The sequence below is a fragment of the Gallus gallus genome, chromosome 4 (genome assembly GCF_016699485.2).
Source record: "Gallus gallus isolate bGalGal1 chromosome 4, bGalGal1.mat.broiler.GRCg7b, whole genome shotgun sequence".
Taxonomy (NCBI): Eukaryota; Metazoa; Chordata; class Aves; order Galliformes; family Phasianidae; genus Gallus; species Gallus gallus.
Window position 1 is genome coordinate 85,567,568 of NC_052535.1, and position 19,730 is coordinate 85,587,297.

At 42.5% G+C, this 19,730-nt stretch overlaps 1 protein-coding gene and 1 long non-coding RNA gene across 6 annotated transcripts; one reads left to right on the top strand and one right to left on the bottom strand.

The window, feature by feature from the left end:
• The first annotated feature begins 1,550 nt into the window (after positions 1–1,550).
• LOC107053326 lies at positions 1,551–3,774 on the top strand. Its single transcript, XR_001466474.4, has 2 exons — positions 1,551–1,762; positions 3,649–3,774. It is a non-coding gene; the product is annotated as an uncharacterized LOC107053326 (long non-coding RNA).
• Positions 3,775–4,429: 655 nt separating this feature from the next.
• LOC101748113 (zinc finger matrin-type protein 1-like) lies at positions 4,430–18,984 on the bottom strand. 5 transcript variants are annotated; one of them, XM_040700423.1, is made up of 7 exons: positions 18,815–18,984; positions 11,464–11,579; positions 10,165–10,275; positions 9,907–10,078; positions 9,201–9,392; positions 7,841–7,955; positions 4,430–6,936 (listed from the first exon to the last, which is right to left on the bottom strand). In XM_040700423.1, exons 2-7 carry the CDS (start codon positions 11,476–11,478, stop codon positions 6,180–6,182), a joined length of 1,362 nt encoding a protein of 453 aa, XP_040556357.1. In that variant the 5' UTR covers positions 11,479–11,579; positions 18,815–18,984; the 3' UTR covers positions 4,430–6,179. The 5 variants fall into 5 exon arrangements, with proteins under 5 accessions (XP_040556357.1, XP_004936323.2, XP_040556356.1 ...); XM_004936266.5 differs by lacking the exon at positions 18,815–18,984 and adding an exon at positions 18,569–18,770; XM_040700422.2 differs by lacking the exon at positions 18,815–18,984 and adding an exon at positions 18,545–18,770.
• Positions 18,985–19,730: the final 746 nt, after the last annotated feature.

The window sequence follows — 19,730 nt, forward strand, 5'->3', positions numbered from 1 at the left end:
TGAGCAGTGGGCAGGAGTCACAGGTACCTGAAAACAATCCTCCTCCATCTGGACTGTCACAAGCCCGTGGGACTGGATGGGCTCCACCCAAGGGTGCTGATTGGGGTGATTGCTGAGCCGCTCTCTGCCATCTATCAGTGCTCTTGGTTATCTGGAGAAGTCCCAGAGGACTCAAGGCTTGCCGATGTGAAGCTGGAACCATCTACAAGAAGGGCCATAAGGAGGATCTGGGGAACTACAGGCCTGTCAGCCTGACCTCGGTACCAGGGAAAGTTATGGAGCAAATCATCTTGGGTGAGATCACATGGCACATGCATGGTGTCCAAGGGATCAGGCCCAGCCAGCACGGGTTCATGAAAGGCAGGTCATGCTCGACCAACCTCATCTCCTTCTATGACTGGGTGTCCAGACTGGTAAATGAGGGAAAGGCTGTCAATGTAGTCTACTTAGAATTCAGCAAAGCCTTTGACATGGTCTCTCACAGTATTCTCCTGGGGAAACTGGCTGCCCGTGGCTTGGACTGGTATACCCTTATTTGGGTAAGGAACTGGCTAGAGGGCTGTGCCTAACAGGTAGTGGTTAATGGAGTTAAGTCCAGCTGGTGACCTGTTTCAAGTGGTATCTCCTAGGGGTCAGTACTGGGGCCCATCTTGTTTAATATCTTTATTGATGGCCTAGATGAAGGGATTGAGTGTACCCTCAGTATGACACCAAGTTGGGAGGTGGTGTCGATCTGCCTGAGGGTAGGGAGGCTCTTCAGAGGCATCTAGATAAGCTGGATCACTGGGCCAAGGTGAATGGGATGAGGTTCTACAAGGCCAAGTGCTGGGTCCTGCACTTTGGCCACAATAATGCTATGCTATGTAGTGCTATAGGCCTGGGGCAGAGTGGCTGGATGACTGTGAAGAGGAAAGGGATCTGGGGGTGTTGGTCGATGCTCGGCTGAACATGAGCCAACAGTATGCCCAGGTGGCCAAGAGGGCAAATGCCATCCTGGCCTGCATTAGAAATAGGGTGGCCAGCAGGAGCAGGGAGGTAATCATTCCCCTGTACTCAGCACTGGTGAGGCTGCACTTTGAGTATTGTGTTCAGTTTTGGGCCCCTCACTACAAGAAAGACATTGAGGCCCTGGAGAGTGTCCAGAGCTCCCACTGTTTTATCACAGAATGGCTTGGGTTGGAAGGGACCTTAAGGATCATTGAGTTCCAACACCCTGACGTGGGTAGGGCTGCCAACAACTAGATCAGAGTGCCCAGGATCCCACTCTGTCAGCAAATATTGCAGTGTAGTTACAAAGACACATGCTTGCTGATGTTTGCCTACACAGCAACAGCTTACAAATTATTATTAAAATAGAACAGAAAAAGACCTGTTGGCCTCCACAGCGTACTCATTGATATGCTGTGGGAAAGCACAAACACAGCGCTGTTGTGGTGTCTGTCCTCACTTCCTTCATGCTTATTCATAAAGCTGACTGATAACCTTAACTCGGTTAGTCACTAGAGATAGCGTGGAACCCCGTTATGCTGAATCATAATGAAAGATGACGCAGATATGAGGTGAGGCTGGGTGAGCCCACACTGCAGAGGCTGAGGTGGACACCAGCTCTTGGGTATGCACTCACCCCTCTCTCTCACTCACTGATGCTTTTTGCTACACCATATGCAGTGTGGGACGATGAAAGGCTGTGCCCTGGCATCTGGAAAGTTTGCTGCTGTGCGATGCTCAGCCTGGGCTGGGTGGTGCCACACCTTCACCACAGGTACTGTGCTTGGGTTGGCGTGCAGTGAGTGTGGCCTGAGGTCTTCCCCTGCCAAGCTAGAACTGGAAGGCTTGCAGCCTTGAAGGGAGCTTACAAGCAGGAGGGGACCGACTTTTTATGGGGTCTGAAAGTGATAGAAAAAGGGGGAATGGCTTTAAACTCAAAGATGAGAGATTTAGGTTAAATGTTAGGAAGAAGTTCATCTCTCAGGGGTTAGTGAGGCACTGGCACAGATTGCCCAGAGAAGTTGTGGGTACCCCATATCTGGAGCAGTTGAGGTTCCTCTGTTTATTCAGCCCAGAGCAGAGGAGAGTGAGGGGAAAGCTCAGGGCAGCTACAGCTCCTCCCAGGGAGCAGATGGGGCTAGGGAAAGGGTCTGTACCAGAGGGACAGTGGGCATGGAACAAGGCTGCCCAGGGCAGTGGGCGCAGCCCTGAGCTGCTGCAGCTCTGGGAGTTTTTGGACCCTGATTTCAGATACAGGTTTGTATTTTGAGCAGTCCTGTGTGGAATTGGACTCCATAGCCATCGTGGGTCCCTTCCCACTGGGGTGTTCTGTGACAACGGGAAGGAGCGAATTGGATCAACTGTGAAGGAACTGCTGATGCACATTCAAACACAACCACAGTATGCAAAAGCGGTACAAAAGGTGTCTTGCTACAGAGCCCTGAAAACTACATCAGGGTCACCACTGCCATGAGCTATTTGGCCCAGGAATTTCAGGGCATGAGCAGATGTTTCTACTGAAGTCAGCCTAGGTGTTGTTTGAGAAAAACCAACGTGAGTTGAAGGCATCCTACAGAGTCTTTTGGTCTAGACTTGCATTAAGTTGTAGCAACACCTCCACCAATCTCAAACAACTGGCCCAGAGAGTCAAATATTTCAAGGTGCTGAGAAGTCTGATATCTCTGTGGTCCCAGTACACCTCACCCAGGTGGCTGACTTGACCAGACAGATAGAATTGCACTCCTGGTACTGTGGCAACTTGGGGAACACAAAGCATGAGACAGATCAGTGCTGGAGGTGAAGCTGAGCAAGGCAGAGCAATACTTTATGCACAATAGATAGATTTGAAAAAGGCTGAAGGCAGGGTAGGAAGGAACCAAGCGTTTGTAAATTCACCACAGCTTCTCCATCATGCTCTTGAAGCTTGGACTTAGAGAAGAAATATTATTGGAAAAAAGCTTAGCTATAAAGAAAAGGTATCATATTCGGTCATCTATTTCTCACAGTATCCTATTAACAATGTGTGTGGTTCAGACCAAGGAACTAGAATCTATAAAGCAGATGGTTTGAAAATGCACTAAGCTGTGAGGAAAACAACTGCATTTAAACATAAATATCAAAAGAAATGCAGTGCGATAGCAGTAGCAGTGTCAGAACACTACTTTGATCAGTTTCACTGTTAATTCTAAGAAATCTTACTTCCTTTTGAAGATTTCTTTTAAATCCCCTCTCCCACCCACAGACAGTTTTCAGTTTTCCCCTCAGATCTTAGAGGAAAAAAAAGCCACAATGCATCAATTCTTTCACCATACTACCCCTGATGAAATTTTGGTTTTGTTGCAAACATTGATGTCTTAAGTAGAGAAATAGCTGAGACCTGTACCCACAGGCTCAAGGAGGTCTGTAAATGGAGAGTTTGTACTTCTGCCTGGTGTTGCACTGCATCTATCTTAGAGTAGAATCTGACTACGATGCAAGTGGTACTCAGCATGCTGTGCAAAGCAGACTCCTTCAGGTGTTCAGGACTTGGGAACCCAAAGTGCCCATTACTGATGGAAATGGATCTTTATGCCTCAGCAGCAGGGTATGCCAAAATGCACATAGCAGCAAACCTGGGTGGGCATTTTCCTGCAGCTCTAAAAAACTGTTTTCTTATTTCAGGAAGTTCAGCAGAAGTTAACGTCTAAACCTTTGCTCTGCTAGAAATAACTGTTGAAATAGCACTTCATTGCTGCCAGCTGGAAATCAAATTCTCTGCAATAAAAGACAGTTTATTTGGAGATGGGGAAATACTGTTGGTTATATTTCTCCCCAGCGCTTTCCTGCAGAAAGATTCACAGCAGTGTAGTACTTCTCTTATTTACACTTTTGTGTGGGGGGGACGACACCTATTTTTTGCAATACCCACATATTTCAGTAGTTTAAATGCACAGTCAGACTTGCTGCAGTTGGTGTGGATTACAAAGAGCCCGTGGCTCTCAATGGCTCTCACCTCTGTAGAAGTGTGCTCAGATAATTCTGCAGGTTAGGTACAGTAAGGGTGTGTCTCAGAGGCCAAGGGTAGAGTTAACTTGCCAGGTGCCAACATTCAGAATGCCACTCTGAAACCAGAGCCCCACTTGGGGTGTGCAAAATAAATTCAGCAGTCCTCCCTATTATCTTAAGGCTTCAAATGAGAAGTGAAATTGACTTCTGGCTTGCTTTACAAGATGTCCTATCAAGTTGTGGTGTTTTTTGAACACATTAGAATCTCAAAAGAAATGTTTTCCCATACTGCTGCAGGTCATAAGAGGGAAAACAAACTACTAAGGATTAAAATATTTCAGAAGAGCACATTGGGCTTTCAGGGAGAAACCCCTGTACCTGCTTTCAAAACTCCAAGGGGTCACCAGGCAGATCTGCTGCCGTGTCTGCCCAGACATGACAAAGATCCATGACTCAGTTTGTTTCTCAAATCAGAACAGATAAGTTTAATAAGAATAAGACATGAACAGAATCAGCTTCTGATGTGGATTCCTTTGCTACTAAGAAGTGGAAAAAGAGAAGACATTTACATTAAAGGACAAATAAAGTCATCAACCTATATGCCTAGTATATTAAAATATCTAGGCTTGGAAATAAGTATCATCACTAACATTAAAGGCTAAGAACAAGACGGTGAGGAAACACATAATAACCAAATGACTTTAGAAAAATGAACATCGCTTATCTAAGTTCGGGCTGTAATTTTGTATGCTTCTGCTAGGTGAGAATCTGCTATGTCTTGTTTGCAGCATTTACATCACAGATTAATCACTGTTTCAACAAAATACAGCAAGAGTACTCCTTTCAGGATCTTATTATCATCTCTGATGCCAAGAAAGTTGTAGAGTTATGCTTAGAGTAGCTTGTGCATGTGTCCTACAAGTAGCTTGTACTTTTTTCCAGGTAGGGCAGGATGGTACAGAATTCAAATACAGATTTGGAAGTGATCACTGGCAGAAAAAAACTCCCAAATGATGCTTTTGTCGTATTTCCAGAACTGCTAATCTCCTCCTGACTTCCAACACTGCAAGTCATATTTGAAAAGCAAGTAAACTGTGACTTATTTCCCTTTAACAAAGCTTTTTCTTTTGTATATGCAGAATACCACATCATGGCCTTACTTGACCACTCAGATTTATAACTTCATAACACAGAAACCTAAATCCAAGATTGCAACCAACCACAAAACAAATTTGTAAGAAATAACACACAAAAAGCCCACACAATATTATTCTCAAGGCTTTTGAAACAACTTCTTAATGCAAGACTAAAACAAACCAGACAATTCAAGGCTTGAGGGTCTTGGTCTTTACTCCATCCCACACTACAACAACCCACAACAAAAAGTTTCAGTTGGGCAGAGTTGCTGAAAGCAGCAGCTCAGCACAGGTGTCTCTACAAACACACTACCCAGTGGTGTAACTTGACAACATAATGGCTTTCAGATCCCACATCAAGGCTAAGGAAAAGCTTTTCTGCAACCTGAAGGCACTGAGTATTACTAAATCGTGTCTCATGACATTGCTTTTAAATACATGAACTGGTGTCCTACATATGTTCTACATGCCACAATAATGCAAACCTTTATTATGAAGGAAGGTCTGGTGACACTATTTCAAATTCAAAGTGTTGCTGGTTCTTCAGAGCACTGTTTGAGTCACAAATCTAGCTTTATTCTGGGATCAAAAGCCTTCCTCACTCTCCTTTAAAAGCAGTCAGTGGAATGGTTACAGATATGGCTTTGCCTGGGAGCACTGTAGTGCCCCTTACATATCTTACCAAACTTAAAGACTTTCCTAGAAGAAAAAAGAAAAAGAAACCTCCACAGTAGGCACCATTAATATTAGGAAAATAAAGCTATACATTCTGATGAATTTCCAAGAGTGTTCTGTAAGCTACTGATCCTTGTTTGAGGTATATTCCAGAAGAGCCTTCATACTTTCGAGTTTGCATCACTGCAATGACTGTTGTAGATGTAACATAATTAAAAACTGATGCATGCCTACTACTATCCATTTTCAGAAGACAGACTTCTTCTCACTTCCAAAAAAAACCCAACTTTGCTTAAAAAACAACAGATAAACCAACAAAAACCACAACAGCCATAGTATCATACAAAACAGTTAAGATTATCTGCAAATCGGAGCAGGCTCTTGAAGCTAAAACCCTCACCAGCATGTAAAGACAGAGTCATCCCAAATTAGCTCATCTTCTGTTTTGACCTTTATCTGGGGCATCTGTTGATTCTTTATGCGCTTTCTTCTCTGTTTCTTAGCAGGTTTTTTTTTAAGCCTTTCATCTTTATTAGGTCTTGATTTCTTCTCATTTACTAAGTCTATGTCAAGTTTAATTCGCTTTCGTTTCTCTCTTTCTTTCTCCAAATCTGCACCTTCACTATCTTCCTTTCTTTTCAGTTTTGAGTCCTCTTCCTTACACTTCAACTCTTCACTAACGTATTTTTTCTCCTTAGTATATTCTACCTGAAGGTCCTGTTCTTCTCTATAGGAGATGCTAAACGTTTCAGCAAGGACAAGTTTGCAATACTCTTTAGATTCTACAGCTGACAGACCAAAGCCATCTGTGATGGCAGCTGCCCCAAACGCTTGCCCTTCTATACAGTGTGCTGTGTTATACTGACAATTTGGTGCATTTTCTAGTGCACACTCACAAGCTGATGAGCAGTTTGGTGATCTCTTTTTCCCAATATTTGGAAGTGTCTGGGTTTCTGAAAAAAGGCTGGAATGCTGGTTTGGTTTGCATTTAAAGGCTGAAGGCTTAACCTCATCAAAGTTTCCATCCTGAAACTCTTCTGCTATTCTCAAATCCATTCTTTCCTCAAGATGTGTAGCTTTCTGACCTTGAAAGGAGTAGTAAGTTTTCCTTGATCTCTTTGTGAGACTGCGAATCTTTGTTGCTCTGCATAAACTGGATAGAAAAATCAGTTACTAATATTGATCAGTTTGCTTGGGATTTGTTGAGATAAACTCATGAAGGCATAGAGACATGCAAGATAAAACTATTTCCAGAGCTACGAGAAAGGACCTATTCCAAGTATGCTGTTCTGTGTACCTGCATGAAACCTCTAACACAAGATCTTATCCACAAAAATCAGCTGAAGTTATAGGGAATACATTCAATCACACTACTGTTCTTATATTATTATTGCACCTTCACATAATATGTCTTCCCAACCATGCCTAACATGAATGAAATTTTGATATTTGTGCCTAACTGAAGAGGGGTCTCAAAAAGGTAGTGATAAAAGATGTACAATATCCATTCCACAGTTACCAAAAGCTACAATCCCTTCTTTAGGTTAAAGGAAAAGGAAGAGCTATCATCTGTGCCAAACAACATCTTACGCCAAACATAAGATGCATGATGATGAACCCTTAAGGTGACACAGTCTATGAAGATCTGCACTTTCCAGGATTAGAGCCTGACTGACTCTAAAGACTGACTAAGCACAGAAGATGCTGTGCCAAAATAGGTGCTTCTGTTTCCAAAGAAGCAAATAATTGGAGATAGCAAATATGTGAAAAAAGCACAACTTCCAGAACATTTCCTGTGGGCTGCCATTGAAGATGTAAATGTGGCAACTCCAAGACAGAACATTAGTCATAAGCAGGACATTTAAACCAACAGTCACTCTTAAAAAACAGTAAAACAGAATCAAATGAAAAAAAATAAAATAAAAACGATGATACAAAACAGTAACTTGCCAAAGACTTTTAACAGAACACAACAGAGCTAATAAAGAAGCAAAGTCTTTCATAGCAACTTGAAAGTATATGTATGCTACAGAGTAACGAAAGACTTAATGACTTACCTGGTCTTGTGCTTTTTTCCTTGCATGTGGGACTGGTACTCAAGTATAGTTGTAAGTACAACATTGCAAATAGGGCAAATGTAACGGCCAAACCCAATCGCAGAAAAGAAGGAATCTGTAGGTTAGAAAGACTACAGATGAAAGGCAAAATTCAAAGCATATCACAATTGCTCCCCATGCAAGAGTCCTAGCGCAATGTTCCTCAAACCAACTCTCTAAGAGATACAAAGTCTCTGCTGCAGGGTAACTCAATTTTACACTTCAACAGTATTTAAAAACGGAGCTGTACTGCTGCAGTGTAGCCATTCTTTAGATGTTGAGGGAATTGTCAAACACTACATTACAAATACACCACACAGAGATTTTGACAAATCTAAGTTAAGGTCAGATGAGAAAAACCTTATGCTTTCCAGGTTGTCATGTTCTCCACTCCTACAAGCTGTGAAGCTGTGTCACTATAGATTTAAATGTATTAAACAAACAAAACAGCAAATAATATTTTCCCCAGTGCAAACCCAAGAGCTTCACACATTACCAAAGTGCAGAACGGATTTCAATAGACTGTTGCATTGAACAAAATAGATTTTATTTTTTTTTCCTGGTGGACGAAAAGCTGGACACGAACCAGCAGTGTGCACTTGCAGCCTGGATGTCCAACAGTACACCGGGCTACATCAAAAGAGGGGTGGCCATTGTAAGGTACCACCTGGAGTTCTGAGTCCAGGCCTGGTGGCCCCAGCCCAAGAAGGATGCAGAGCTGTTGGAGTGGGTCTACTGGAAGGCTTGAGAATAATGGCCATTTAGGAAACAAGTTTCCTTGTGTGGCAAGACTGAAATAATTACAGCTATCGGTTTGGTGAACAAAAGATGAAGGGAAGGCATGAATGCAACAGAAAGGAAACAAATGATTCAATTCTTCTGTCTACTTCTTGTTCTGTGCAGAATGAAGACAGACAGTGTAGTAACGCTGTTGATATCAGTGTCAGTAAAGGGTTTTAAGATTAAGAAGGTAAAGTTCAAGAATTCTTGGGAAATGTTTCCCGTGGAGGCTGTCATGGGGTTTCTAGCACAGCAGGTCTTAAGATTGATTTGATCCTTGACTTAGAGTTAAGGAACTGAGCTATTTTTTATAATCTTTTCAATTTGACTGCATTGATAACTGGATTAAGGTCTCAAAGTCAATAGGAAATATCTTCCCATCTAGAATTGTCAGACACAAAGAACTTCAGGATGGCAAACTAAACAGAAAGGAGGAAGTGAACTTATTCTGTAGCAAAGGCGAAGGATAACACTTCCTTGCAAATATCAGAGCTGCCCCATGAACACTCAAAGTGCCCTCACTTTTTCATGTTCTACTTACCATCTGTTATGGATTCCCTAGGGACAGGTTTGATTCCCAGCTCCTCCATTACCTTTTTCCGTGCTACATTTTTTCCATGTTTCTTACCAACATAATGTTCCTGGGCTGAAAATGGACTATTGAAAGGAACACAGCAGAGCCAGCAGTAGTTCAGATCCAAGCTTGCAAAAGATGATGAAGGCATTTCAGTTTCTGAAGGAACAGAAAACTCACTATTAGGTACCTGTATTAATATCTATCTGTTTGATGGCTGATCATTCTAAAGTCCAAGAAGAAAGCTTTACCTTGCAGAGGGTGATTCAGAATACATTTGCTATGCTCAGTCCTGAAAGTAACTTGCACAGCACTCACACCAGTTCACTGTTGCTGGTGGACTAATTTTTTTTTTTTTTAATTACATATGCTAATTTATCGAACTGAGTTTGGACGGCAGTTAATATTCAGAGCAACCGTAATCATGTTCATTAATAATCAGAAATATTTGCTTTTAGTTAGAAAGATAAGGAATTTGAAGACAGGCTTCCCTAGCCTCAGAGTTGTACAGGGTAATTACTATATTTTATTCACCTAAGGAGTTACCATATGACAGCTTTATGACTTTGAGAGAACACAAAGGCATACAGACATGCAGGTGTATGACAACACCTCTTTATATCTGCTGCAGAGAGTGACAGGAAAATACATGCAGTGCAAATTTAGTTCTTACCAGAAACAGATTGTTTGCTCTGTTCTTCCATCAGAGCTCTTTTTTCTGCTAACTGCCTCAGCTTTTTAGCATGGATCTTCCCCCGGAGGTGAGACAATGCAACGCCTGGGGAAACTAAAATCATGTTGCAGAGGTTACAGTACTTATTCTCTACTATTCTCATTCCATCCACCTGAAATTAAGCAGAGGCAAGCTCAGTTATACAAGCATTCACTGGAGGACAAGAAAGCACTTAAGTTAGCCATGAAGAATAGTCACCTGAAAACTGGTACAATCCATTTTTTCCTTCTTTTTGTCACACCTCATTCTCTCATCCTTCATACCATGACTTTGAACATAAAGATAAACGTTCTGAGCATGCTTTCTGCCCTGAAAAGAAAGTGGAATTATTCCTGTTCCATTAGTAAGGGACTAAGAAGTGGTATGTCCAGCAATAGGAATTTTATTCCTCCAAAACAGGTTTGAGGATTCAATAGTCCAAGTATCTAAAATTAGGTGTTACACATACCTCCTTCATCTGTGATTATTTTTTTAATTCTTAGATGCTCTCTCAACACACAACCTTCAATCTCTTGCACTTTTATAGTGTACTTATCCACATGTCACACTATACACAGGTAACCCACAAAGCCAAACAAGTGACTTGTCTTCTCTAATCTAATCTGACACTTTCCAAGACTCTGTTAAGGATTCTGAGAAGCAGCATTAGGAAATCTTGACAATATTACCAAGAGAAAGAGGTGCTACCATATTTGACTAGACAACATCAGCAAAACTGTAATAAAAAGTCTTATTTCTGTATCAATTCATCCTGAAGTTATCTGATTTCACCATTACAATTGCATCTGTTATCCTCAACTGGATTTGGATCCCAGAAACAGAAATTCCAACTGAGGGTCTGAACTCTTTAGTTATGACAGTACAAGTGCTGCTTAACATAAATCAAAGTAAGGAAATATTACACCTTACAAGACCTGAATACTAATTGATGAGAATAGCAAAAAAGACTCCTGAGTGCAACTGACATTTTAACTTCAGCAAGGAAACGAAATGTCTGTGTCTGCAAACCTTCAGGATTAAGTTTCAAAATAAAGCTCACTTTCCTATGTCTGTAGCACTATCCTGAGGCATACACTTGTTCCAAGAAATGCCTTCAGCATGATTCATACAACTTGCCTCACGAAGACGCTGGCAGACATAGCAGCATGTGCGTATCACTGGGTAAAGCATCAGGGGGCACGACCCCTACTCTCTATAGTTAGCACTGCCCCATGCCACACTTCTGTCCTGGGTCACGTAGTAAAAATCTGCTTTCATCCCATATACAGCATGGCCTGAACCTGCCCAGTTCCTTCTATAATCATCCTGCAATATGCAGGTGATTGCCCTTCACTACCACTGAGCCCTCATCATTCACAACCTTCAAGTCTGGCTAATGTCTAAGCCTAGCATAAGCTTTGGGAAAGACTTTAAGCAGCCTTCTCTAACCCCATGCAGAAACCTCAAACAAACCAAAGCCCCAGTACTTGCTAGGAAAAATCCTCCCTTCCAGGCTACCTCATAGTGTGACATCCTTTGGGATTCAAATGGCAGCACTGCCCAGCAAACCCTACAGAAAGTGTCTGTGAACAGGTGGTGCCTTGTTGCCTCATCTAATATGTCATCTGAACATCCTGAAAAAAAAAACAAAACAACAAAAACCAGTCAGGAGACAGGACAAGATACACATGCATGTCTTCACTTACAGGGTATTGACCACTTGAATATTCATATGCAGCAGATGAGGGAACCGATGATCATCCACTGAATCACACCATGCTTTGTTGTAGCTTCAGGGCAGGGCTGTAAACCACCCACACCTTCCAATATACAGAGGTACTGATCTTGTGGACTGAAAGAATATTACTGTACAAGTACTTGGACTTCAGGTACCTCAAAATCAAGGAAGATAAAGTTTCTTCATTGGGTTTTCCAGTCATACTAACAGATATACTAGACTAATGGCCTAAAATACAGGAAGCATTTTAGTTAGGCTAGGTCACACACTCAAATATGGGAATACATTTTAAAGAAGAGATGGAAAGAAAGTCAGGGAGCAGCTCAGTGCATGAGAAAGGCCAAGAGGTCTCAGAGGCTTCCAAAGGTTGCTCCCATGTCCCATACACTGATTCATTTCTTTTAGTTATATGGAGAAAAACTGCTCCAATGAGTATCAAAATGCCACTGTCTGGGCATGGTTCACCATTGATCCTTGATATAAGAATGCATTTCCTAACAAAAACTTTATTTTCAGGAGTTACAATGGACAGGTATCTACTCCTTGAAAGCTGTTTTCTGTAGTGTGAGTGACTCAGTCATATTCAATATTTTATAGTTATCGATTTATATAGGTTAGCCCCTTCGAGCACAGGAGTGAAAGATGGACACAATAACAGGATTTGGTCCACACAAGAAAACCTAATTACTTGGTTCCTGGCATTAGTTGAAAACTTATCTTGCCCCTGAAATACATGAATTGCCATAAAACCCATGATCTCATAACAAACCATATGAAAATCAGTACCTATAAATATATTCTTATTATTCTCTGCAGTCTTAGCTGATTTTCCAGCAAACATATTTGCCCTGCACTTTGCATTCCTCTCCAGTCTTACAACAAACCGCATAGAATCACAGAATCATTAGAGTTGGAAGGAACATTTAAAGGCCACCCAGTCCACCTCTCCTGCAATGAACAGGGACATGCACACCTAGATCAGGTTGCCCAGGATCTGATCCAGCCTTGCCTTGAAAGTCTCCAGGGATGGGGCATTCACCACATCTCTGGGCAACCTGTACCAGTGCCTCACCATCTACCCTCTTTGAACTTGAGACCATTTCCCCTTGTTCTATCACATCAGACCCTGCTAAAGAGTCTGTCCTCTTCTTTCCTGAAGCTCCCCTTTAGATACTGACAGGCTGTTATCAGGACATCTCAGAGCCAGTACTCCAGGTGGGGCCTCACCAACACACAGTAGATGGGTAAGATCACCTCCCTTGCCCTGCTGGCCACACTTCTTTCGATGTATCCCAGGATACAGTTGGCTTTCTGGGCTGTGAGGGCACGATGCTGGTTCATAGCCAGCTTGCCATCCACCAGTACCCCCAAGTCTTTTTCAGCAGGGCGGCACTCAATCCTTTCATCCCCCAGGTTGGGGGATGAATTTGCACGAAGGCAAATTCAGGAATAAACCAATGCAACTCCCACTTAAATCCTGACCAAACTCCAAGTTGCAGATTGTTTTCAGTGTGACCTGGGTAACTGCAGTCCCCTTCCCACACACATTAACAGTCCCTTTCACTAGATCACACTGCTCACTTCCAAGGAAGGATTAAAAACAAGCCTGCCCCTTCTCCTTTTCACTGTGCTTCCAGACCATTTGTGACCCACACAAAAACTACAGAGCACAGGGAGGTTTATGCTACCACTATCTGTGCACAGCTACTTCTGTGAATATTAAGTTGAACTTGAGGTCTTCAGCTTTCAGATGCACAAGACATCTTTCCTGACAACTGAGAGAAACTTAAAAACCAGCTTACCTTGCAGTTCACAACCACACCATCAGAGACCTGTCAGAGATTCAAGCAGAGGCCTTGTAGACTGTTATTTTGACCCTGTCGTTTCTGAGCCTCAAAATTTTTTAAATAAAGCTACAGATATCACCAATTCTGAACTATTCAGGTCAGCTTTGTATCATTAAAAAGATGGTTCAGTACAAAGCAGACCAGCTACTGCTTGTCACAGTGGGACTGCTCCTTAATGAAAAGATAGGGATAAGAACGCTTAAGAAATAAGAGACAAGATTTTTTTAATATATATAATATATATTATATATATATTTTATATTATATATTTACATATAATTATATATAATATATATTTTATATATATACATAAAATATTTATATATATATATGATGGTTACTATATATATATACATACATATATGTATATACATATTTACACATATACATACATTATATATATATACACACACACACACACATACATATGCATATATATATATATATATATTGTAACCATCATGCTGCATGATAAAGTCAACTGGTAGGTTGGTAGATATCTTCCAGGGCAGCACGAAGCAGTGTAAGAATTTTCTCTGGCTTTTAGGCTCAGAATTCCCACTGACCAGACTGGTACCTCTCTTTAGTAGGAAGTGGCCATGTTCTCAGTGTCACCTCACTTACATCAAGGGCTGGCCCTGGGTGACAGAGGTCAAACAGATAAACTTCTTACCAGGCCTCTCAAATCTTTAATACTAATAACTGTACCACCACACCAGGAATCTTAGCCTGTTTCAGGTCTAGGTTCTTTTCCAGGCAGTCAGAATGTTCCTGTTAATGTATACAGAACCTCCACAAATATCAGAACAACCATCCCTTTCCTGGGCTCCTGAGTGAGGTGCCAAACATTCCTGACCCCAGAGAAGCCTCTGTCTGTTATTAATTTTTCTTTCCTAATTCTTAAGGACACAGAAGACTGAGAGCAGAATAATGTAGTAAGGGAAGAGTACAGGCTAGAGAAACCCCTAAAGGCAAAGATATGAAATTTCAAATTCAAAGTACTAAACCCAGAAGATGACATAGCCAAGTTCTGCCCTCAAGTGCCAGCAGCAAACATTGCATTTTAATGAGAAATAGATGGAGTCAAGTTCAACAATTACAACTCATCAACAGATGACTACTGACCCATGTTATTCTCTGTAAGGCATAGCCACAAGCAGCAGGGTCACTGCGTCTTACCAACCTACCACCTATCTATCTGTCTCAAGCCAGCACCTGGCAGCCCATGCTGAAGCCTGTCCCAGCCACAAAGCAAAGTAATTTAATTTAAATCATGTGCACTGTACTACCTCGCTTTACTCAGCAAGCAGGAAAGGCAGGAGCCTGCACACAGCGGATCTCCTCATCTCAGCTGTCCAGCAGTAATTTTATTTGGCTGCAAACTATACTGCTTATCATTAGGTGACCATACTCCTCCTAAATAACAGCATGAAAGATGAGCAAAAGCTTGAATACTCAGAGTAGCAGCTGAACAACACTGAAGGCAGACAGCATTACTGAAATCCAGTTCCTTTTGGTCACAGTACAGAAGGCAGTTGTGGCTGCTGTGCAATGGAAGTCAGAAAGCAATGTTGGAAGTAAACTGGAATGGATATTCACAGACATCCAACTCAGAGAGAGCAAACAAATGTAACAAACTCTAAAACCCTCATCAAACCCACTGAAGTGTGGTATTACAGAACTGAATTCCCAGATGAACCAGATGGATTTCCATTTCTGCAGCTGGGTGAAAGGCATTTGTCTAATGAAATAATATAGTGGCAATACATTTTTATTTTCTCAAGTGAATTTAAATTGTGTTGTACTTGCATTATTATTTTTCCCCTGTCAAAGCTCAGGGGACAGTAAAACAAACAAATACCAAATTGGACTCCGTTCTTTGAAAACAAATGCTGAAAAACTGAACTGTCAGCACACTTCTAAAACTAGCTTCATCATCCAAAGTGTACAGTAGTGATTTTTTTCCCTATAGAATAGCAATAACAAGATAACTTAAAGACGTTTACAGGCATCTTCAAGTGACATATTCTACCACAAAGCTGACTAGGATGCGTGCCTAAGCCTGCACATAAGCACAGGCCTATGGAGCACACGACGACACCATCCAAATAAGATTTAAATATAGCATTACCCAAACATTGCAAAACTAAACCCAAAACAGTGCTTTTAGCACTGGAGAGACACATAACCTGCCCTGACACACAACAAAAGGAGCTTACAGTTGATGGAAAGCACAATGCTCACCCTTTAGCCCAGGGTGAGCAGGAACAAGACACTTCACTGGCTTCCTTAGTGCTGTGGATGAAACAGAAACTGTTTGAAAGCATTAAGATAGAAATACAGTAAATCAATCACCACTAATAAATTGGAAACACTCACTTCCTACAACCTCGTCCCTTGCTTCTTTTCCTTTTTCTCCCTGTTGGCCCACAGCCTCCTGTTCCCACTGCCCTCTCTCTGACCACCTCAAGGGCTTCTGCTCCCTACATCCAAACACACCCAGCAGAGCCAGATCAGCACAGCTGAAGCAGACTGAAATCAGCCATTCTGCTTTTAGAACAGAGTCTGCAACATACTGCAGTAAAAGTGAGTTGATGTTTCAAATCAAACAAACAAACAAATAAACAAAAACAAAAGCTTAGGATTTCAGAAAACATAATGATGTTACTACTACTTTTAAAAATTTCCATGGGCATATTTAAATCCAGCTGCACTCATTCAAAGGCAATCAAAATGTTAATTGGGCACAACAGCTGATTGAAGTCTATGTGGGGAGGCTGGTTCCTTTTAAAGTAACATTAGCATTAGACTAATTAACTACTGCAGGACAAGTTCTTACTTTCCTTTCCAAGTATTAACTTATTTCCTCAAGAAAACAGACCCATTTCCCTATTTGCTCCTTGGGTCTCCCCTATCTTGTGTGCAGAGAATGAAGATTTGCAGAATACAAAAGGAGGGAGACAGGAAAAATAATGATTTATAGTATGAGCATGTGCTACATATTGAGTCTTGAAAAAGCATGGTTGTAAACTACAGATTAACTATATACTTATAGGTATCAAGTGTTCATATCTTTTTGCCACTGAGCCAAAAGAAATCCCTTATATAAAACCATCCTCCCCCCCTAAAAAATATATATATGTATTAAAAGGATCTGTGTGTGCAAAGAAATTTGCAAAAAATTTTGCCACAGGAAAATTTCCAAGGCCAAAAATTATTTCTAGTTTTGTATTTAAGAAATGAATACCTGGCCTTCTTCCCCTAACAAGCTATCAAACCAGCATTTTTCAGTGATGTCCATAGCGCTGTTTGGCACAGGTATGAAATGACAATCATAGAATCATATTATAGAATCATAGAATGGCCTGGGTTGAAAAGGACCATAATGATCACCTACTTTCAACCCCCCTGCCACATGCAGGGTCACCAACCACCAGACCAGGCTGCCCAGAGCCACATCCAGCCTGGCCTTGAATGAAATATATAAATATATATAGTCAGGGATCCTTGCTGTGTCTGGCTCAAAATGTCCTGAAATTCAGAAACACGACAAATCAGTTCAAAAAGGGTAAATGAAAAAATGAATTTAAATCTAACCATAACAAGAATGTGTTCATAACTTGTCCCTTTGAGTATACATACTTGTGCTGCTTTTTATTTTTTTATTTTTTCCCAAAAAGCTGTCTGCTTAAAATAGCTGTCAGTTTTTTACAGCTAAGAGTGATTAATTCCTCTGGAGTTATTTCTGTTCAACAGAGTACTACTAAATTTAACTGACAAGGGGGAAATCTGCTGTTAATGGATGTTTCAAATATTTCACAAAAGGCCATGTTTATGCATTGTTATGTGAGACTGGCTTGGTGTTTTTCAGTATCTAAAGTGGGCTATAACAAAGAAAGGGACAGACCCTTTAGTGGGGTCTGTTCTGTCAGGACAAGGGGAAATGGTTTCAAACTAAAACAGAAGAGATTGGATATAGTGAATAAGAGATTCCTCACTGGATATGAGGAAAGATTTTTACTGTAAGGGTGGTGGAGGCACTGGCACAGGTTGCCCAGGGAGGTGGTGGATGCCCCATCCCTGGAGACACTCAAGGTCAGGCTGAACGGGGCTCTGTGCACCTGAATGAGCCATAGGTGTCCCTGTTCATTGCAGGGGAGCTGGACTAGATGGCCTTTAGGGTCCCTTCTAAGTCAAACGATTCTATGAATTGAAAAGTCAGTGCTCAAAAGCATGAACCGAAGCCTTCCAAAACACAAATACTGTACACCCGTTATGAATGATTTGACATTCCTGGAAGCTCAGCACTGTTTTCACCCCACTTGCTAGATCTTTAGCAGGATGACATCCCACAGATCTTCTGGGAAGGAGAGGACACGGAACTGGGATGTAGGAACTTTACAACTGCAAGATTGATTTTCAGAGCTTTGTGTCACAGATCCGATGTATGAAAGTAACTTGTCATACAGCTTACACTCCCAGAAGTACGATGTTGGCTTATGAAGCTAGAAGAAGCTTTCTGAAGAACAGAATGTAAGGCCATCTTTTAAGAGTTCAGAATCACTTTGGACTTGTTAGATACCTTATCTGCTCCTTACACACCTGGGACACAGACAAGTCTCTCACTGCACTTTGCTCATTAATTTCTGCTTTGGGTTCAAATTCTCATTACTTTTCACTAAGGGCATCACAAAAAACCATTTCACAGAGGGAACAGCACAAGTGCATTCTTGCCACTTCCACCATCATGTTGTGTATTGCAGGGAAGACAGGAAATAGCCACTTCTCCAGCAGGAGTTTGAGAGAGCAGTATTTTACACGCCTAGCTTACCCAGGGCAGAGATTCGAGGCTGGAAATGAACTATACAAGGGTGTAACACACTGAGGGATACCCCAACATGTGAGGGAGCCTCCACACGGGGGCCCCGTGGGTCACAGCTGGCTCAGAGCCTCGCGTTTTCCACACGGAGCTTCGCACCTCACTGACAGACCCTGGGACGGCGGTTGCGCTCACCCGAACCCCGCCGCCGCCGCTCACCTCGCCCTTGGGGCTGCCGCCTTCGGAGCCTCTTTACGGGCCAGGGCCGGCTATAATTGAACCCCGAGGGCCAGTACATCTCAGCGGCCCCCTCCCACGGCCCAGCCCAGCGCCGCTTCATCCTGAGGGCTGGAGGGGCCGGTTAAACCTCCTCAGGGCCCGGCCCGCCCTCCGCCTCCCCTCAGGGCGCGCAGCCCGCCCCGCGCCCCGCCCAGAACGCCCACATCACCGCCCAACGCTCCGTACATCGTCAATCGCCCTCAATCTCGCTCGTCAACCTTCCTCAGCCCTCTGTAATGTGCTCTCCTGCAGGCTTTGAAGCGTCCTAGTTCCACGGGGCTGAAAGGAGAGCCCCCATGCAGGTGTTTCAGCAGAGCTCCCGGTCACTCAGCCTCCCGTGGCCCTCTCCAGCCTTCCCAGCAATTTTTTTTCACAGTTTTTACCACAGTATTTTAGGTTTTACCACTATATCTGGTGGGTAAACCAGATGGGTGTGAGTATGACCCACAGCTGGGTATGAAACGGTGGCTCTGTGACACTGAGAGATTGAGATGACCGATAACCAGCCTCACAAAATGCTATTAGAAGAAAAAACATAAAAGTTAAATGAAAATCTAACCTGGGATCAATTTCTATAGTGAGATTAACTGCTGTATGTGAAAGCCTTTCTTTTTACGTACACTGGCAGCTGGAGACAGAAGACAAAGCAAGGGACTGGATTCTCTCTGGTTGTCCTACATCCTCCTTTTACACTAGAGTGGGGCAAATTCCCTCATAGAATCATAGAACCATAGAATGGCCTGGGTTGAAAAGGACCACGATGACCATCTAGTTCCAACCCCCCTGCCATGTGCAGGGTCGCCAACCACCAGACCAGGCTGCCCAGAGCCACATCCAGCCTGGCCTTGAATCATCTCTTCCAGGGTTGGAGGTAGGAAGAGCCCTCAAATGTTTTGTCATCTCGAAGAATTCAGTGCATCCAAAATCATGCAAATATCTAAGACGTCCTTCTTGTTTCCACAGCTCGTGCCAAACCACTGCTGCCCTTCCAGCTCCTTCCACGCTGCTCTGTGTGCTTGCTACTGGTGTTTGGGAAGTGGCATTCCTTTTCCAGGCTCCAGTGGTGATGGAAGAGGCAGAGGATTGCAGGAGACGTGTTTCA